The 20906-nt window shown below is 39.7% G+C and overlaps 2 protein-coding genes across 4 annotated transcripts in view; both read left to right on the top strand.

Moving 5' to 3' along the window:
• The first annotated feature begins 2341 nt into the window (after positions 1-2341).
• On the top strand, positions 2342-9957 carry dnajc4 (DnaJ (Hsp40) homolog, subfamily C, member 4). Of its 2 annotated transcripts, XM_047354037.1 has the most exons (8): positions 2342-2410; positions 2753-2817; positions 4531-4645; positions 4732-4822; positions 5130-5308; positions 7319-7486; positions 7784-7870; positions 7946-9957. In XM_047354037.1, exons 3-8 carry the CDS (start codon positions 4554-4556, stop codon positions 8034-8036), a joined length of 708 nt encoding a protein of 235 aa, XP_047209993.1. In that variant the 5' UTR covers positions 2342-2410; positions 2753-2817; positions 4531-4553; the 3' UTR covers positions 8037-9957. The 2 variants fall into 2 exon arrangements, with proteins under 2 accessions (XP_047209993.1, XP_047209995.1); XM_047354039.1 differs by lacking the exon at positions 4732-4822.
• Positions 9958-10099: 142 nt separating this feature from the next.
• Positions 10100-20906, top strand: part of vegfba (vascular endothelial growth factor Ba) — a 30063-nt gene continuing 19256 nt past the window's right edge. For both annotated transcript variants that reach the window (XM_047354036.1, XM_047354035.1), the window contains exon 1: positions 10100-12879. In XM_047354036.1, the coding sequence (XP_047209992.1) occupies positions 12802-12879 (78 nt within the window). In that variant the 5' untranslated portion in view covers positions 10100-12801. The remainder of the gene's footprint in view (positions 12880-20906) is intronic.

Here is a 20906-nt window from a genome sequence, read left to right as displayed (position 1 = left end):
AGGATTAAATGACTACAGGCCTGTAGCCCTGATGTCTGTGATCATGAAGTCCTTTGAGCAGCTGGTGTTGAAGCACCTATAAGACATCACAGGCCCCCTGCTGGACCCCCTGCAATTTGCTTACCGAGCAAACAGGTCGGCAGATGATGCTGTCAACTTAGGTCTACACTACATCCTGCAACACCTCGACCACCCAGGGACGTACGCCAGGATCCTGTTTGTAGACTTCAACTCGGCCTTCAACACTATCATACCAGACATCCTCCACCAGAAGCTCACCCAGCTCAACGTCCCAGCCTCCACCTGTCAGTGGATCAACAGCTTCCTGACAGACCGACAGCAGCAGGTGAGACTGGGGAGCATCTTCTCCCGCAGCAGATCAATAAGTACTGGTGCCCCCCAGGGGTGTGTTCTATCCCCACTCCTCTTCTCCCTGTACACAAATGACTACACCTCAGCAGACTTGTCCGTGAAACTCCTGAAGTTTGCAGATGACACCACTGTCATTGGACTGATCCAGGACGGTGACATGTCTGCATACAGGCAGGAGGTGGATCGGCTGGTACACTGGTGTTGTCAGAACTACCTGGAACTCACCCACTCAAGACTGTGGAAATGGTGGTGGACTTTCGGAGAACACCACCCCCATACACCATCCTCAACAACACTGTATCGGCCGTGGACCACTTCAGGTTCTTAGGAACCACCATCTCTGAGGACCTGAGATGGTCTTCACACATAGACACTGTTCGAAAGAAGGCCCAGCAGAGACTGTACTTCCTGAGGCAACTCAAGAAGTTCAACCTTCCACAGGAGCTGCTGGTTATCTTCTACACTGCCATCATTCAGTCTGTCCTGTCTTCATCCATCTCAGTGTGGTTTGGCTCATCCACAAAACAGGACAGGTCCAGACTGCAACAAATAATCAGGACTGCAGAGAGAATAATCAGAGCTGACCTTCCCTCCATCCAGGACTTATACAGGTCTAGGGTCAAGAAAAGAGCTGCCAAAATCTCTGCAGACCCCACACACCCTGTACATAAACTGTTTAGAGTTTTACCTTCAGGCCACCGCTACAGAGCACTGTTCACTAAAACCAGCCGCCACAGAGACAGTTTCTTCCCCCAGGCTGTTTCTCTGATGAACATTTAATAAAGTACAGAACAACAGCATACAGATGTTGCAAATGCACCTTTTTATTATATATGTGTATATTGTACATTGTAAATTGTGAATTTGTATATTCTGTTATGCAAAAACAGAACAAAAGAGCAAAGTGTACCGGAGTCAAATTCCTTGTTTGTATGTACGAACTTGGCAATAAAGCTGATTCTGATTCTGGCTAGATCCTGAATTGGACAGAAAACTAGTGTAGGAAGGCCAGTTTAACCATAATGTGTTTATGCCATTAATTTCCTTCAAAGAATATAAGCAATTGTTTTACTAACTTTCAGGTATCTAAGTTTGATAAAGGCCCATGTGCAAAGAGTTAAAGATATACAAACAAGTTACAATGAAGGCATTAATTACTTTCTAAAAGTTATATAGGTAAATGTATGTATTTCATAAAAATAAGTTAAAAATGCTCAACTACTCATGAGTTAATATATCAATTAAATTTAAAAGCACAGTAAAATAAATCCAACAGAGGTCCCTGCAAACCAAGAATGATAAGAATTAAATAGGACAAAAGTTTTAAACATTTAGGAGATTGGATGCCTCAAAACAAATAATTTCTTGTCATTTTGGGGGGTTTGAAATGCCTCCTTAATTCATTTTATTTGAAAATTCAGGGAAGCCTTGAATTGTAGAATGGCTGTTTGTTGGCAACATCTGAAGGTTTCAGCAAACAAGTGAAATAATATTAGTAACAATATTATACTATGATAATAAAGTGTTTATTGAGCCAAGTAGGTCTCATTGAAAACGGAACCCCTTCTTCTGTGGAGTCCAGGTCAAAATTATAGTAAAACTTGAATTCTGATACATCAAGGCTCTATTTTTGTATCCAGAAATAGAGCCTTGATGTACCCCAAAGATAACTGATGACACATTTGAAGAATACTTTCATAAATTAAAAAATGACAACGATATGTACATATCAAGCTGTTTAATGACTGTACCTTCAATGCCACCATATACATCAAACATGATGTTGAGAGAAGATGTCAGAACTATCATCGGTTATTTAAGGATTTTTAAGTATTTGATTTTTTTCTAAAGAAAAACCCCAAAACTGTCGTGGTAGAGACAACAAACATTTTTTTGTAGTTTTTACTCTATAGCTCAGGTAGGTTTCATCCCAGGTAAACTATCTGCCTTATTTTGAAAATAACCCTCATTTCCGGTTCCTTATGCTAGCAACTTGATGTATCGGAAAACTGCAGCGTTATGAAACCGGGGTCCTCTGGTATGTCACCCTTTTTCCTTTAATTTCTGCATATATCTTCCTAAATTAGTATATTTGACATCTAACAGAGTAATGCGAACTACGGCGTTACTCTGAGTAACAGTGTTACTCTAACCGGGTTAGCATTAGCAGCAGAACTAGGTGTTCTTCCTGTCTACTCAGCTTGTATTTTTATTGCCATCTGGCATAATTTCATATGATTTCTAAGGTGAAAGCAGCGGTGTTGTAGCTGTCTTTGTTTCTCCTAAAATCGTTTCCTTACACGGCGGCCTGGGTGGCAGGTTGTGTGTTTTAATGGCTGTTTTGTGATTGCATTTAACTCATCCTGGGTTGTTGCTCCAGTCAGTTGCTGACAGACGTGTTTCCAGCTGCTCAACTCGACAGCTTCAATGGAAACACTGTGAAAGGTAAACACAGATCTCTAACAAGCACCCCCACACTGGAAATTAGATGAATACATTGATATAGATAGACTGATTCGATTGGAAAAGTATACCAGCTGTAAGTGTACAAAAAACTGTTTTTAAAGATAGATAAATGACACATGATTCAATAATTATCAGCTAGTTTGACCACACTTAAAAAGTAAAAAGCAGGAGTTTGGTTGTTTGCTGTTCGGGAGCATACATGCGTGTATTAACACAATGCCAAGGCAGTAACAATGTTGTCATTCAATCTGGAAAGGATTACAAGACTGTTTAAAACAATCTAAGGTCCATCAGTCTACAGTGATGAGGATTTATTTCAAAGTAGAAAGCCTTTTAAGACAATCCACAGTCTTTCCAGGAGTGGACATCTCAACAAATCTATGCTAAGGTCAAACCGTGCTAAAAGCCTGAGTAAGCCTTGTATGTTTTCTGAAAGTCTTGTCTCACTAAAAACATGGCTGCATAATTATGTGTGCAATGTTATGTATAACAGATTGAACAAGAAGGGGATCAAGATGTTGTAATTGCCCACTCAAGGGCCAGACCTCATCCTGGTTTAATAGATGATATAGGATGTTACAATTTTATGAAATCATTTTCTACAAAACCTCAGGGGACTGAATGAAGCAAGCTGGAGAGATAACTGGGCCAAATGGTCTCTAAAACAATGTGAGACATTGACAGTTCTTGCAGAAAACAACTACTGAGAGTTATTGCTGGTTCTGCAAGCTGTCGAATCGTGGGATGGTCTTAGTTTTTCTGGACATAAAAGCTACAACTTTATCAAATGAATTAAGGTGTCAAATCTGTTACGTTCGTACTCTTGAGGTTAGATTTAAACAGTTGTAAAATCTGTATCCTGATTCATCTCAACAGCCGATAAATCCAGGATTCACCCCAACCTCCACCTTCCCGTATGAACTACTTGGACTTGTTGTCCACCCTCAAGATCTTCTTTTGGACACAAACATCTCAAATTGAATAAACAAAATGTTTTTTATTTTCTGCTCGACTTGAATTTAATTCTTTGTTCTTCTCACAATAAATAAGAGTAAAATTGCTGCACAGTTTAGGTGTCATAAATCTTTGTGCTTCCTATTTAGATTTTGGTTTCTTCATGAAATCGGGCAAAGGGAGTTCTGAAGTACAATATGGCCTTTTGACATACTTTGGTTCATTTGTTTTTATTTCTTTCATTTCACCTTTAATTATACAGGTAAATCTGATTCAGACACAAACTCGCCTTTTCAACAACCCTTAAATATACGAAACTACAACATGATAAAAGATACTATAAGTCGTTAAATTTTTCATCACCAATTAATTGATCAAATCCAACTGAAAATAAAATAACACACAGATGCAATTAAATATTCGGAACATGAACAGCGAGTAACGCTTTCTCTTTTTCTCATCAGAATATGTTTAAAACCCTTCAGTTTAATTAGGCTGCACAGCTTCAGGTTCTGTTGTAGTTTGTTTCAAGAAGGATAATTGTCAGAAAATGCCTTTTCCCCAATTCATCACAGGATGTAAGAGGTTTACATCCGGTGACCTAACAGCAAGGTTTTCATCTGTTAAGATGTAAAATGTATAACAAGATAACTTCAATTAGAGTACCTTGTGTATGTATTGTTTATCTCTTGATTATTCCAGATCCACAGCTGAGTTTTATGTCTGTCCTCACTGCAGGTCAGAGTTGAACATTTTTCGTCATGCAGCTGGAAGCTCAGCTGCGACTATGCCAGAGTTGTATTTGGTGGTGCAAGAGTGGACTGCGGATGCTGTCCCACAGTTTTGCACAAAGGTAGGTGTATACACTTTACGAGTGTATATTCTGTGTTCAGGTCTAATTGCCAGCCGGGTTTTGAGTTATTAAACTTATCACTACAGAAAAGCTGTGAGCCACTATGAACTACTGGGAATCAAACCGGATGCATCCGTGGACGAAATAAAGAATGCTTTTTTTGACAAATCAAAGAAGGTACTTCACTAACTAAACTCTGCCTTTAATCAGCCACAAGAGGGCGACATTTCACAAGCTAAGCTGTTCTCACAGTTGGCTTCCTGAGTAATGAAAGAGAAATCTGTTTTTATGATGTGGTTCTGCTGTAATTTATGGGTGAAGCATCTCACCGTAGAAGTAAAAAAAACAAAGACCTCAGTTGGGATTTTAAATTGTGCAAGCACACATGAATATTTAAGCATGCCAGTGGAAGCATCATATCCAGATAACCTCACCCTCAACCAGAGTATCTCAGATCACTGACTGTGGCTCACTTGTCCCACAGCTGCACCCGGACAGCGACCCGTCAAACCCGGAGCTGCACAGCCAGTTTGTGGAGTTGAATGAAGCCTACAGAGTGCTGAGCAAAGAGCTGAGCAGGAAGGAGTACGACTTTAAACTCCAGCATCCCTACAAAGGAGGCCAGGCCTTTAGATCAACCTCTAGTCACACAGTGTACAGAAGGTAAGGACCCGCATACTCGGTGTTGCAGCATATCGGTGCTCTGCTAGAACTTAAACGGTGCTGAACACGTTTATTGGTCGGTGAAGATGTTTAAAAAGTCTAAAAATAAAGTCATCTTTTGTTGCAGTTGCTAAATAATAAATCTAAATAATCTATCATTCTCTCTGTCCCTGGTTGTAAAAAAGTAACATAACATGGAGGCCCATTCTTAAGGCAGATGTGAGGCGTGAAAGAAAATCCCCAACATGCATCAGGAGCTCCTGTGAACAGATTAATGCATTGCCCCTTTGAACAATACCGCAAATCTTGGGTTTTCCATCTATTCGTAATAACGTTTAGACACTATCTGAAGTATGTTCCAACTGGTTTGTTTATGCGGTGATACCAGTAAAAAGTTTCCTCTGTCCTACCATCACAAACGTAAAGGTGGAGTTTTCGAAACGCTACTGAGACTTTAACTGGAACTGTGTGCTTTCTTCAGATGTGACTAAGATTGAGCTCTTTTTTTAGCAGCAAACACTCTAGGTGGGTTTAATGTTCAACAACTGATTACAGTAAGGAAAATCACCTCATATTACCTTTTAATTACAATGGAGGGTCTGCGATACTGTGGGCTTGTTTCTCTTCCAAATGCAGAGCATCTTAAACTCTCTGAAATTTTAAAACACATAGAAATCTGGTGTCCTGTACCAGAAAACTGAAGATGTGTCGTTTCTAGGGTTGGGCTATATCAACTTAGACTTTAATCATGGTATTTTGTGATAAGGATGAAGTGATGGTATAAAGTATTTAAAAAATTTTGGACCCAGAGCTTCACAAACACAAAAACAGCCCTGACTCATTATCAGACAGGCTTCTGTTGAACACCAGCAGCACAACTGAATGGCTCCCAGTAGTTGCATCCGATCATAATTTAAGATCTATTAGGATTTATGGATGGTCTCATGAAACCAGCTGTGGTTAAAAGAGCAACACTAACAATCCTGATCAAACTGATAGTTTGGGGGATTCCAAATGTCACCAACTGGTGTTTTTCATGATAAATGGCTTTTTATTCTCTAACAATAGATAAATAAGATAAATTCCCTTCCGTAGTCGTCACTAGCTGTTGTAACAGCCCGTAGAGAGATTGTGTGAAGAGATATAGTCAAAGATCCCTCTTTCTGTACTTCGTAAAATGTTATAGTTGAAGACTAAGTGCTGTGCTATTTAAATAAGGGGCCTATACAAAGTATCAGCTGCAGGGCATCCAATAACTCTGCCTCCAGTGGTTGAAAAAACAATTATTTCTTTACATATTTGGTTTCTTCGCTCCACGTAGGAGTAATGGTTAGACGTTTCTAACATTCCCATGCAAGTGTGTTAATGCAACATGAGCTGCATTCAGTCTTTTACCACGTTTGCCAGGAGTCCCAATAAATGTAGTTATTACTGTGTGCTTTTCATCCATTGGGGTCATCCCTTTAGATGAGGCTGCTGTTTACGGCCTCAATAACTCATATGTGAGAGTTGAGGGGCTAAACAAAGAAAACCAAACATGTCCAAAAAAAAAAAGAAGATTTTCCAAAACATTCTTGTCTCTTGGAAGCAAAATCTGAAGGAAAACCAAATGAACCGAGAATCAGTGTGGTTTGTTCCTTTTGGTTCCCTTGAGCTTTGTGAGCAAATAAAGAAGGTACGCCTGACCTATTAAGCCATGACAGTGATCTAGCACAAAGATAGTGCTTCGTTTTAAAGCCTATGGTAAAGTATTAGCAGCTGGGCGTCCAATAACTGTTCCTCCAGTGGTTAAAAAAAGTATTAATTATTGTTCTTTTCCCTCTCTAACAACCTTATGCAGATGATTTATAGATCTAATGTTCTCTTTGTCTGGAGAAAACAGAAAGTTAGACAGATTTAGGTGTATTTCAGCAACTCTGGACCTAATTACTCCCCTCTGTTCACCTTTGTTACATCTGTTTGTGCTGATCGCTGCTGATCATCACCAGTCGCGATTTATTTTCCTCCCAGTACTACTGCTAATGACGACGTCCGTTACTGGGAGCAGTTTCATCAGGCGCAGCCTCCTGAGGCGACAGCGGACAAGAGGAAGGAAAAGAGGAAAAGGAACTTCAAGCTGGTGATCTATTGTGTCATCACGATGATGCTCAGCGTTGGTGCGCATATGATCTTCTTTAGGTAAGTGTCTCCATACCTCGTACTGAACTATTCAGGTCTCTGAAATAGGCTTTTAATTTGCACTTGCATGGATTAGTGGAGTGTTTTCCCTCATGCCTCTGAACCATGTGGTTTTTTGCGACTCATTTCCTCGTATTTGTCCTCACACAATGACTCTGTGCCTCTTGTGTTTGCTAAGATTCACTTCTTTGTGAATCTGAGCAGCTGTTATAACAACTGAAAAAACTCATAAACTCAGGGGGGTCTTGGGTCAAGCAAACACGCAGTAGTCAGTGCTTTTTTCTCCAACTCTTTCAGGAAACTAGAAGAAGTTCACAGTACCTTCATGGACGAGAAAGATAGAGCTATCACAGAAATCTACAACGATGCCAAAGAAAGAGCCAGGTGAGTGCAACTTCTTCCTTCAGATTCATGAGTGTCTAAAGCTAGTAGCTAAATCTGGGGTGTGGTCTTTCCCAGGGTCAACGGTTTCAAGAAGCAGACAGAAATCCTGCGGCAGAAACACGCCGAGTTTCAGGAGAAAATAAAACTGGGCGGACAGGACAAGTAGTAGTGTCTCCTCCGGCGGATTGAAGATATGGAGGAACTTGCTTTTAGGAGTGTTAAAGGTCATTTCTCCAACGTTCTGTGTCCGTGTTTGAACTGGGATGAGATCCTGATTTAGCATATCATGATTGGGATGAGGGATACTTCCCTTTGGTCACATATGTGTTGCTGCTACATCACGTTCAGGTATACAGTGCCTTGCAATTCTATTCATACCCCTTCAACTTTTTCCCATTTTCTCACAGCCATAAACTTCAGTGTGTGTTACTGAGACTTCATTTTAAGTTTGATCGACACAAAGTAGTGCACAATTGTGAAGTGGAAGGAAAAGTGTAGATCCCACTGATTGAACTTTATAGCTTTTCTCTGTATTGGATTGTAATTAGATTTGAACTTTGACTGGGCCATTCTAACACATGAATTTGATCTAAACCATTCCAGTGTACGTCTGGCTTTAGGCTTGTTATCCAGCTAGAAGGTGAACCGCCACCACAACCTCTGCTGTCTTCGGCAGCCTCCAACAAGTTAACCTCCAGTGTTGTCCTGTTTAGCTCCATCCATCTTCCCATCAGCTCTAACCAGCATCCTTGTCCCTGCTAAAGAAAAGCATTCCCACAGCATGATGCCACCACCACCAATGTTTTGCTGTGGAGAAGGCTTGTTCCAGAGGGTGCCCAGTCTTAGCTTTCGTCCACACATTGTGTTTTGCTTGGGGGACAGAAAGTTTAACTTTGGTTTCATTTGATCGTGTTCGCTGTGTTCCCAATATGGCTTGTAGCAAACTTTGAATAGGACCTTTTTGTGGCTTTCTTTCAACAGCTTCCTTCTCGTCAATCATCCATTAAACCCAGATTTATGGAGTGCATGATAGCTGTCTTGTTGACAGATTCTCCCACCTGAGCTGTGGATCTCTGCAGCTCCTCCAGAATTACGAGTGGCCTCTATGCTGCTTATCTGATTAATATTATCCTTACCTTGACTGTCCATTTAGGTGGACAGCCATGTCTTAGTCAGTTCGCAGGTGTGCCATCCTCTTCCTGTTTTCTCCGGATGGATTGAACGGTGTTCTGTGGGATGTTCAGTGCGTAGGATGAAGACCAAGGATCCCGCTGTTTCCTGGGATCCTTGGTCTTCATGACGCTGTTTCTTCTCTAATGTTCTCTTTTTTCTCTTCTCTCTTTTCCTTATGGTAAAATTATTCTACTTGGTGTTGTCTAAAATTCACTGAAGTCTGTGGCTGTAATGTGACTAAATGCGGTTTTTCACAGCACCGTACGTCACTCTGCTGAACTATTTATAGTTTATGAATTATTTGAAGTGATGTGAGCCTGCAGTTTGCTCACAGACCTCTTCAAGGTTGGCACTATAAAACAGGGATGTTTTTTAATTATTGTTTGCCTGAAATCTGTTGGCTGATCAAATTTCAAGAGGATCTCATGAACTCCAGGATGTTTCTAAAAGGAGCTGGTTCGTTAAGGATGCTCCATCTTGTTCGCTAGGTTTAGACGGTGCACAGAGGGGGGGGGGGGGCATGTTTCAGGTCATTCCCAACCTGAGTCCTCATGCTTGTGTTTTAAACAGACGTGATGAACGACCAATATTATTATTCTTTTTTATAGTGAATTCATTGTAATAATAATGACACTGGAAAAGTGTTAATTTTATTGAAATAAGCAACAAAAAAGCAAATAACTGATCGTAATAAGAACATCCAGAGCCAATATTTACCATTCTGCCTCTCCAGTTTTATTTTGGATTCAGAGATTGTTTTGTGTTGATCTGTCTTTGGATGGATGCCTTATGTATTTCCCCCACAGGGTCGCCAGTAAGCAACGATTAAAAGATCAACTCAGTATTTTCTTTTTTTGCCTGTGTTGTTGAAAAAGACAGCGCTTCATAAAAAAATAAAACAAAATTTCAGATTATCTTTGTACTGATATCCTCCACAGTCAAACTCTTTTCCTCTGCTTGGCAGAGATAACAAGAGGCTTTAAACATTACTCTTTTAATGAGCAACAGCCTTATTGGATAATTGTTAATCTGCTCTGCTTCAGAAATCCAAACTATTTTCCACCACGTCAGCTTTAAGAAAATGAAGTTCTGTAGTGAAGAAAACTGTCTGAAAACTGACTTTATGTGCGGCTCTATGAAGCAGAAGCGGGGTTTCCCTTTTAAAAGGCTGATGCACCTGTTTTGAGCTCTGAGGGAAGAAACGACCGTTTTCCCTGCCAGTCCTCTTCTCGACAGCGGCCCCCACCCTCAGACATCAGTGGGAGATAACACAGTGCATCCCCGCATCAGCCGCAGACACCCTCACCCTCATGTGGCGTGTGAGTGCGCTGGCATAACCCAAACACACCATAATGACTCAGATTGTGGTGTCAGCTTGCCTACACACTCCGATATAAGGCAGAAAGACGAGGCCCATGGGAAGGGAGCCGCTGCAGCTATGAATACAGTTTTAATTGACTTTCATGTTCGGTTTAATGAGATGCAGAGAAACTGTCAAACTCTAGAATAATATTCCAGCTTGTTCCTTCTCTTTAGTTTGACAGACAATAGTAAATAAACTGGCAATTTAAAGAAAATCTGTTTCTTTTTTTTTTTAGCAAAATGACCATCATGATTGACATGCTAGCTCATTTAAAGTTTTATGACAGATAAGTTTATGTTTAATTAAGCGGATTAGCAAGAGTCTCATTAAGGCTTACAAAAGGGAATTTGTTGTAAAGGTTTTTCTTTCGTGTGTTTTCCGCATTTGTATTTACACCTAAGAAGATATAGTCCCAGCAATTATTTCCTCTTGCTGGGTCAGTTTAATCATCACTGCTGAGAATTAGATGAGACACAAAGGAGACCCATTTGAACTGAACAGTAAAGCCTTTATTGTCATTACACAGCCGCTATATAATAAAATGTAGGTACCTACTCAGATTATGCCTCTGGAAGAAAAGCAAACCCACAGCATGTTGCTGCCACCACCCTGTTTCACAGTGGGCATGGTGTGTTCAGGGTGGTGCGCAGTGTTAGCCCCTATATGGTTTATAGCAAACTGAACAGGACTAGTCATTGGTTTGCAATTGCATTTATTAAATGAGCCTGCTTATCAAACAGTGCTGCCAATAAGGGAGGGTCAAGGGGGGCAGTGGCCACTCTTGAAGTTCCCTGCACTTGCCATCAACCCTCTAGCAGTTTTATTTGCATATTTGGTAGGCCAGGCTTTCAGAGGTGGATGGACAAACTTAAGAAAGTTCGGTAACAACTTTATTAATGTATTTATTTACTGCTAATATACTGATTTTTTTCTGTCGTTTTTGAATATCTCATTCCTTGCTTCCCCCTAAATTATACTGGTGGCAGATTTTTAAATGAAAAATGAGAAGTTAATGTATTTTAACATCAGGGTTTCATTCTTGGACCTGTTACCCCTGCGACCCAATATGATGGACGGACGGCTCTGACTGAAAGAAATATATTTTGATTAGAATTTTACATGTATGTCTATTTTACAAATAAATATATTTTACAAAAAAATATAATTTTCTGTTCTTTCTTGCATAAGGCTACAAATTAGTTCATTTTTTATTTTTTTTCTAAAGGTAGACCATATGAGGCGCAACATGTGCTGTTTTTCAGCCCCTCGGGCAATTTTAAAGCAATACTCCAGAGGCATGACCTCCGTGTCCTCGGAGGGAAGCACGGCCACGCTCCCCTTCTTGCGTCGTGGGGCCCCCGGAGGCCCCCTGATCCCCCACTCTGGGACCAATAGAGACGCTGCACCTGTATCCAGTGCGCCTGTCCCGTTTGGAAGAAAGTTGGCAGCGCAACGCGTACGCTGCGTGCGTCTCAAGGGCAAAGGAAACGAGGAAAGCGACCACAATAACAAATGTGGAGTGCTGCACCTTTCCACGGCTCTTTCTGTCTGAGTGTGTGTGTGTGTGTGTGTGTGTGTGTGTGCGGACTGCCCTGCTGCTGTGCTGCCTCAGCCGCAGACGCACTTCCATGTCAGAGGACGATCGGGATTCTAGGGGTTATTTATAAGGAGGTAATTTAAAAATAAAATCCCAGCGGAGTGATGAGTCTGGAGAGGAGACGTCACATTTTCATTTGGAGCGACAGTGTGCTGAAACCGTGACCGAGTCAGAGGTATATGCAGCTTTGTCCCTCTTCACGGCGGATCTTTACCGGATAAAACGTCCTATTCCTGGATGATGCGGGGCTTTTTGTGTGTTTCTTATAGACACGCCAGGATTTACTGATCGCTCCACGTTTCAGCGGGAATCTGTATAATCCTTCCGTCACGCCACGCCGGCTGGAACCCCCTCCCCACATCATCACCGGCTTCAAGGGATCAGGGCCAAAAGAGACTGATTAAAAAACGGGCTTTAATTTAAAGTTCATTCAATTTTCAAGACAAAGGCCCGTGTCTGCCGCTGTGCTCCCAAGGTTATACATTAAAAACACAGAGAGAGGCACACTCCGTCTGCGCTGAACTTACTTTAGGCTGGATTTGGGCTGGAAACGGATCCTGGGTATGTTTCTGCTCTAATTTAAGCCTAAATGCAAGAAAGCAAAGTTAATATTCCAACAATGATGATGCCACCCTGGGAGCGCTTTCAGGGACGGGAGACTGGGGAATGAAAGCGGGACATCTGCGTCTGTAACCGGCGAAGAAAACCAACACAAGCCACCTTCTCATTTTTTTTTTTTCCTCTGTTTTGGATTGAGCCAAAAATACTTTTGAAGGTGCGCCTTCGGACTCCTGCACGATGGGGATTATGATTCAAGTTATTCTAGGAATGTTTCAGTTCCTGCTGCTCACCAGAATACCGACTTTCCATGCCAAGGTATGTTCTATATGTTTGGATCATCTGACCCCTGGAGAGAGTGCATGTGTGAGGTGATAATTATATATGGAGCTTCATTTCAGCCTCATTTTGCGAAGCTATGGTCTTTGTTGCATTTGTGGAAGTTATCCCCTAGGTCAATGACACCTGTCACCTCAAGTCATGTGACTGACAAACACAGATCTTCAGGATGATACACACAGCAGTCATTTCAGCACATAGTTAGCTCATTTGGTTCATTATACATCAGAGTCTCAACAGAGAGCTCATACACCTTGAGCTTGCCTACATTTTTTCATGTTCCAATCACAAATATCAAAGTATTTTAATGGGATTTTACTCTATTGACCAACAGGAATTAGTGCATATCCACGAGGTGGATGGGAAATGATGCATGCTTTAATTTCTTTCTTTCTTTCTTTCTATTTATCTATCTATCTATTTATCTATCTATCTATCTATTTATCTATCTATCTATCTATCTATCTATCTATCTATCTATCTATCTATCTATCTATCTATCTATCTATCTATCTATCTATCTATCTATCTATCTATCTATCTATCTATCTATCTATCTATTTATCTATCTATCTATCTATCTATCTATCTATCTATCTATCTATCTATCTATCTATCTATCTATCTATCTATCTATCTATCATGTGTTTTTTGCTGTCAGAATTTATATTATTGGGATTCTTAGGTTGAATGAAGCATGCACAAAAGATATAAACCACTAGATGGCGACAACATGCTTTCAACATCATCTGTAGTATGTGTTTAATATTCTTTAACAGGCATTAGTGGTATAAACAGCATACTTTGGCTGTGTGGTGTTTGAGGTGAGTTCGCAACAATAAAATCTTTTAAAATACAAATCTTAGAAGTATGGCTTACATTTGTAAAAACACCTTTTGAAAAAAAAATTAAACATAAAACAGTGTTGGTACAGATGATCAATTAGATTTAGCTCTGGACTTTGACTGTGCCATTCTAACACATGAATAGGCATTGATGTAAACCTTTCCATTGTAGTTTTGGCTGTTTGTTTTTAAGATCATTGTCCTGCTGAAGGTGAGGAGCATGGTGCTGCCACCACCACATTTCACTGGGGGGATACTGTCTTTAGGCTGATGTGCAGTGTTAGTTTTCGACCACACATTGTGTCTGGCACGTAGGACATAAAGTTACATTTTGGTGTTATCTTTCCAGAGAACCTTCCTCTACATGTTTACTGGGTCCCCTACATGGCTTGTGGCAAACTTTAAGAAGAACTTCATATTGCTTTGTTCTTAACTCTCTTTCTTAAAGACCAGATTTGTGGACTGCACGATGACCAGCTAATGTGTAGACAGATTCCTCCACCTGAGCAGTGGATCTCTGCAGCTCCTCCAGAGTTACCATGGTCCTCTTACGTTCCTTCTCTGATTTATACTCCTTATTCAGCCTGCCAGTTTATGTGGACAGCCATGACTTGGGAAATCTGCTAAACTCAAGGGCTGCCCAATGTTATTAAGTGATGCGTTGTCCATATTGTTGGAAAAAACTTGCCATCACGATTTAATTTACGATAAATTAATCTTTTCCTTTATAGCCGTGTTTCCAGCATTCGGTCACCTTTACGATCTTGGGTACTGTGATCTGTGTCAGGAGCAGGTATCTACTACATTAGGATATATGCTGAATATCTTATTGACATGCAAAGTTTGAACTCACTTGGAATATATGAGCAAACAGTTGTTTAAATTAACACAATGATTTGCAATCCTGATATTGCAGAAACTGATTTTATAATGGCAATATATTCCTGATGTATTGTGCTGCCCTATCATACTCTTTCAGATGGTGGATTGAACATTGCTCCTGGAGATGTTTAAAGCTTGAGATATTCTTCCATAAGCTAACCCTGCTTTAAACTTCTCCGCAACTTTATCCCTGACTGCTGTTTGTTCACCCATTATATTTAGTAATTATTAAGAGTGTAATTTTAATACAATGAATAATGTTTCTGATTTTTACGTGTAAAAATGTTTAAAACTTATCTATGCAATACTTGGTGTTAGTCTGTCACATAAAATACACCATAAAATGTAAGCTCATTGTGGATTGAAAAACAGTGGTGTGAATACTTTTTCAAGGCGCTTTACGTTGTCCCAAACACTTCCACCCACCAGTTATTGCTGTATTAGGTACTAGCCATTCATAAGGACAGTTAATGAGTTGCAAGGTTGCCCCTTCCAGCACTTGTTTGGTTCTTTTTGTTGCTTGACCATTCTTTATAAAATGTGATGTTTCACCTTTTTAAACCTTGGGGCAAAAAAAGCTGTACTCCTGTAATTAGTGTTTAAACGTTTTTCCATAAAAAAACAAAGTTTTTAAAAACATTTTAAATGCATGCTTCATGTTTGTGTTTTTATTTGGGGCACTGGATGAAAAGATTACACTGTTTAGTGTTTCATGGGAACAGGGTGACCAGACAAGTCTGTCTAGCTCTAAAAGTTACAGATCAGCTTTGCCAGTACACTACCAAAGCTACTTATTATCACCACTAGACTGAAAAAAGCATGAAGAAATAACTTTTTTCTTCACTGTGTCTTTTGAAAATTAATGGCCTGATTAAAAGGATCTGGCAACGTCTGGATCAGCTTGCAGTAAACAGTTTATTAAAGTAAATGGTTTTGTTTTAGAAGCATAATAATGAATTGATTTATCTTATTTGTTAATCTGTTTTAAATTAGTTAAATGAACAAAAATATGTGGTAAGAAAGCGATTGCCTGTTGAGGACCGACTTTATTTTTTTTTTGTGGTATATGGCAAGTTGCACATTATAAAAGAGCTATCAGTTTTTTTTCCTATTATGATTTAGACAGAGAGTTACTGGTCATAATAAATGCTTATTGATTACACTGAGGTCGTGCTCAGTGTGATTTATGTGCTTATTCTGCAGGACAAACCTGAGCGTTCTGCTTTTTATACTTATGTCAGCAGGCTGGTATCCGTAACAGATAGTGCTCTGAAGGAGCAGCTCTGTGCCGCTACAATACTGGTGCTTATAGTCATTCATCATCCCAGACACTACATGAAACACCAGAAAGTCTCCTCTTCTTCACACCTTGAGACTCTCCGCTTTTGTGCCGTCTGGCTCCCTGACAGCTTATTTGTAAAAGGGGGGTCATCCTTCTTCTGTCGTGGTGATGAGCCTCGCTGGTATAGTGTCTCCATTCAATGCACACACGTGCACACACACACACACACACACACACACACACACAGCCCCATCTGTACAGGGAGTGGCTGGGAGTTAGATGGGTTAGACTGATGACAGATAGCTCTGCCAGTGCAGATGACTCTGGGCTGGCACTCATATTCATATATGTCTCTTTGTGTGTGGGTGTGTGTGTGTGTGTGTGCGCGAGGCAGATATGGCTGCCAAAAGAAGTTAATCTTAGACTTATCTCAAAGACTGATACTAAGAGAAAACACAGTTTAGTTCAAACCAGCCACATATGGCTTCAGTTGCAGCTTAACATACTGTTGTTGAATCAATAGCCAAACCTGTTTGTGTGTGTGAGAGTTAACCGGGGGTGGAGCACTTTGAGGGAGGGGGCAACTGGACAAAGTCTACAATCCCCTACAAGTGGCCTTGAACTTCATGCACACATAGACTCTAACTCTGAGCCTTAAAATCTATTTTCTTTCTGAGTGCTTTCACAGAAAGAGAAGGTATATAGTTTATTTACATATGTAGAAACTACCAGTACTGCTGAGCTACATTGCAGCTGTCCAGAGCATGAATCAGATTGCTACACTGACACTGTAATTTGAAGATAATTTAAAACTCTGAATTTCAATGAAGGAGTACAGGCAAATCCTTGTAAAATGTTGTAACATGCCCTGCGATGGACTGGCGACCTGTCCAGGGTGCAGTGACGTTGTAACGTGCTCTAATATTGGACTATAATAGTGGAAATGGACCAGTCACAGATTTCTAGGCCTGTTCGAAGGCCAATGCCAATCTCTTTTAGGTCAGTTAAACACCAGAATAATAAGAGAGAAAAAGTCACAAGTTTACATACAGTAGGAGTATAATAACTTTAAGCAATTTGGGAAAGCCCAGATGATGATGTCACAGCTTTGTAAGCTTCTGATAGGTTAATTCTCAACAGCTGAGTTGAACAGAGGCACACCTGTGGATATGTTGTATGCTTGGGTACAATGCATACACAAACATAGACAAAAATATATTGTTCCACCATAGTTCTGTATAAAATTAATTGCAGTTGTGTCACGGGAAATATTTGTGTTACTGTTAGACGTGGATGATTTTTTATAAATTATTCATACATTTTCTGTACAGTGTAATTTAAGCAGCCTTCCTGTGGTGAACCAACATAAATTATTCACATAAGGAGCTGAGGATTTATATTTTGGACTAGATTTTTCAACAAGGTCGAAAGCTCAAGAAGATAAAATAGAGTTACTTTTCTACAATTTGCAAACAGCAAATTGGCTGATTAGTTGTGTTCACTAGCCTGAAGAAACTGCTCATCGTCAAGATTAATACTGAGAAGTCCTAGTCAGTATTGAAGGTTTCAGTCCTATGCGATGCAATATGATAGAAAATGAAATTGCAACAACCTTTGTTTTTTTCATTGCATCATTTAACGGGTGGTGCAGCACGGTGGTGCAGTTGGTAGCACTGTTGCCTTGTAGCAAGAAAGTCCTGGGTTCTTTCTACATGTTCTCCCCATGCATGCGTGGGTTCTCTCCGGGTACTCCGGCTTCCTCCCACTGCCCAAAAACATGACTGTTAGGTTAATTGGTCTCTCTCAATTGCCCTGAGGTGTGAGTGGGTGTGTGCATGATTGTTTGTCCTGTGGGTCTCTGTGTTACCCTGTGATGTGAACTGGTGGCCTGTCCAGGGTGTACCCTGCCTCTTCCCCAAAGACCACTGGAGATAGGCAGCAGCTCCTCTGCAACCCTGTACAGAAGAAGTAGGTATAGAAAATGGCTGGATGGAGCATTTAGCACAGTGAAAATGGTTAGCATTATATTCCCCATAGCAGCCTTTACACAAGATACATGATAAAACTAAACTTAAACAATACAAGCATAATCTTAAATTTGACGTCAACAACATATTTTAAAATAAGCTGCGATTTTGAAAGCAAAAGACTGGACATGTTCTAGGATGTGTCCTGCTAACAATGCTTAAACTAGAAGAACATCTCATAGCTAATTAGCTTAATTCGTAACAAGCCTGTCACATCATGTTATAAAAGGACACCAATCAGTGAAACCCTGTATGGGCAAACTGTTCACTCATCAAGATCATCATTCATCCGGCTGGCGACAAACAGCATATCATTAATGGTGCGGAACAAAATCAAGGAACATTTACAGAAATTACTCTGCGCTGGGACCTAAAAAAGACATCTGAAAACATTTTGAATGAACCCATAAACACAAGTTCTGGAAAAAAATGTCCTGTTGTCTTTTCCTGAGCTTTTAATTGGGTATGGCATCATATGTGCAGAAGAACTGAAATGGGGATTGAAAATATTTTAACAAGTTTTATTAAGGGCTTCTTATTCTTTGTGCAATGAAGGATTGTACCTAAAATGAAGAACATTATGTAGAACCCTGAGCATCCTCTTCATGAGACTGTCCTACAACAACAGTGTCTTCAGTCAGAGGCTACTTCAGATCTGCTGTAAGACAGACCTCTACAGGAGATCCTTCCTGCCCTCAGCAATCAGTATCTCCAACATCTCTTTGGAGAAACCTGCATAGTATGAGCTATAACATTTTATTTCCCCTTGGGATTAATAAAGTATTTTTTAAATTGAATAAAGAAATCTAAATTTTTTAATAGGTCAGTTGTTGAAAGATATTAAGAGAAAGCCTAAAACTTTGCCTTGTCTCACATTCACAATCCTGACTTTATATTTCAGACAAATCTGTGAAGAATTACAGGAAAAAAGCTATCCATTTAGTGTTTTATAAAGTCAAGTAAAATATTTTAGGTTACTTAACCTTATCTGGTTACAGCTGCTACTTACATACTTATGGGTCATTGTAGGAAATTTATTTATTAAGTAACAAAGCATTTCAGATATTAGCTGGTCTTATCTGAAATTCTTTAATGTTTTGGTAATCCCAAAAAGCACTGACTGGCCAGCTTGTTATTAGCACAGTTAAAAGAATCAGTCACTGACAGCATGAAGGTGCATCTGTAACTCTGAAAAGATTTCTAGCAATGTTTTCTGACATTCTAATGTCATATTTTTTAATGAAGGCTCCATTTATTTCAACAAGACAATGCTAAACCAAATCCTGCGACATAGGTCCTAAACTGCCTTGTCGAGAAAATGAATATGTCAATATAACTTTATCCAGAAAATCTAAAATGCTTTAGCTTCTCACGCCTGTATCCTTAAACCCATGTAGAACTTTGAACATACTTGGAAATTTATGCATAAAAAAAAGAAACAGACTCATAAAATATCAGTCACTGGTTGCTATGGTAGTTCCCGCCATCTTTTTGTTTGGCAGGCAAACAGAAAAACAGGGAAAAATGTAAGCCACAGAAACTACATGAAAACTAAAAGTCACATAAAACAAAACCTTAAACTATGAGATGTAAATCCTTCAAGTGGTCATATGTATGTATTTCTTTATGTATCAGCAATATTTTGTAAAGGAGACACATTAGGTTTGGGAAACCTTTAAATTTAAACTCTGAAAGAAAAGGTCTGAGTTAAAATATAATATTAATTGATTTAATTTTGAGTGAGTTGCACACAGGACTCTAAGGGAATCTGGCAAAAAACAAAAGGTCTGACTGGAGTGGGAAATACACCGGGTGAAAGTAGATAAAAATCCCTACGAATAGATGTAGAAATTTTACATGTGGACATGAAACTATACGCAGGAAAGTAGTTGAAAACAAAACATTTCTGTATATTTCAAAGGGCCAAAAATTACAGTGCATGACATCTTCCAATTCTGAATTAACTATTCTGTTGTAAAACCCCAAAAACTTTAAACTGGGATTGTGCAAAAACTATAAGAGGTATCCAAATGCCAATTCAGACTGGTAAGATCCAACTTTCTGTGATGTGTTTAAACCTTGATTGGTATTTCTACTGTAAAGCATGGCTGAACTAAGGACTCTTTATTCCTCAATCCAAATATAGCCAATCGAGTCAAGGTAAAATTCTAAGCAGTTTTTTGTGAATTTTCAACAATGTATGATATTTTGCTACCATAAGGCTTATAAAGCCTTTCCAATTGAGACCTACATTTTGTTGTAATTGTGTTTTATGTATTTTTCCAGTGCTGCTGCGTTTGAAGCAATATTTCTACTACAATAGTAATTAACTTTCACCCTGAACAGTAGAAGGCTCCTAGTGATAACTTGGACCAACCAACTTCATGACTAATACTGCAAAATAATATATACACAGCAGACTAATCACTTGCATTAAAAAATTTTAATTAATCTTGCTTCATCCAGAGGCACTTCCCGTCTGCACCTCTGTTGAAGGTTTTTTAAAAATCCATCTGTAGGCTTGAGAGCAAAGGTAGCAGGTGCAACGGGTTTAAAAATCAAGCAGCCTCCTCTTCAACATCATCAAGGAGGAGAAATTTGATCATGTGCACAGCCATTTTCACTTTAAATGGACCAGCAGACCTCATCTGTGCAGGAAATGTGTTGTTTAATGCGCTGCCAAAAAAGGTACCTTGATGTTTAAATTAGCTGTTGCACCTGCTCTTACCCTTAGTATCAAAGTTCACAGGTTTCCAGGTCCTTTTTTTATTTGTTCCTCTTATCTATCAACCAGGCTTTATTGGGCCTGTCGTGTTCTGATCCCAGGTGGGAAATATTGTGATGTTCATTAACAAGAGAGACTTTGATCTTTGGATCTGCTCCAGCGAGGTTGTGCAACAGTATCAAAGCGGCGGCTGAAGACAATAAAACAAGGGTGACTACAGCTATATAATGCTTTACTTCATAAGT

The sequence above is a fragment of the Girardinichthys multiradiatus genome, chromosome 23, assembly GCF_021462225.1.
Source record: "Girardinichthys multiradiatus isolate DD_20200921_A chromosome 23, DD_fGirMul_XY1, whole genome shotgun sequence".
Lineage (NCBI taxonomy): Eukaryota > Metazoa > Chordata > Actinopteri > Cyprinodontiformes > Goodeidae > Girardinichthys > Girardinichthys multiradiatus.
Note: the sequence above shows the minus strand (reverse complement) of the source record. Positions and strands in the feature narration are given on the sequence as shown.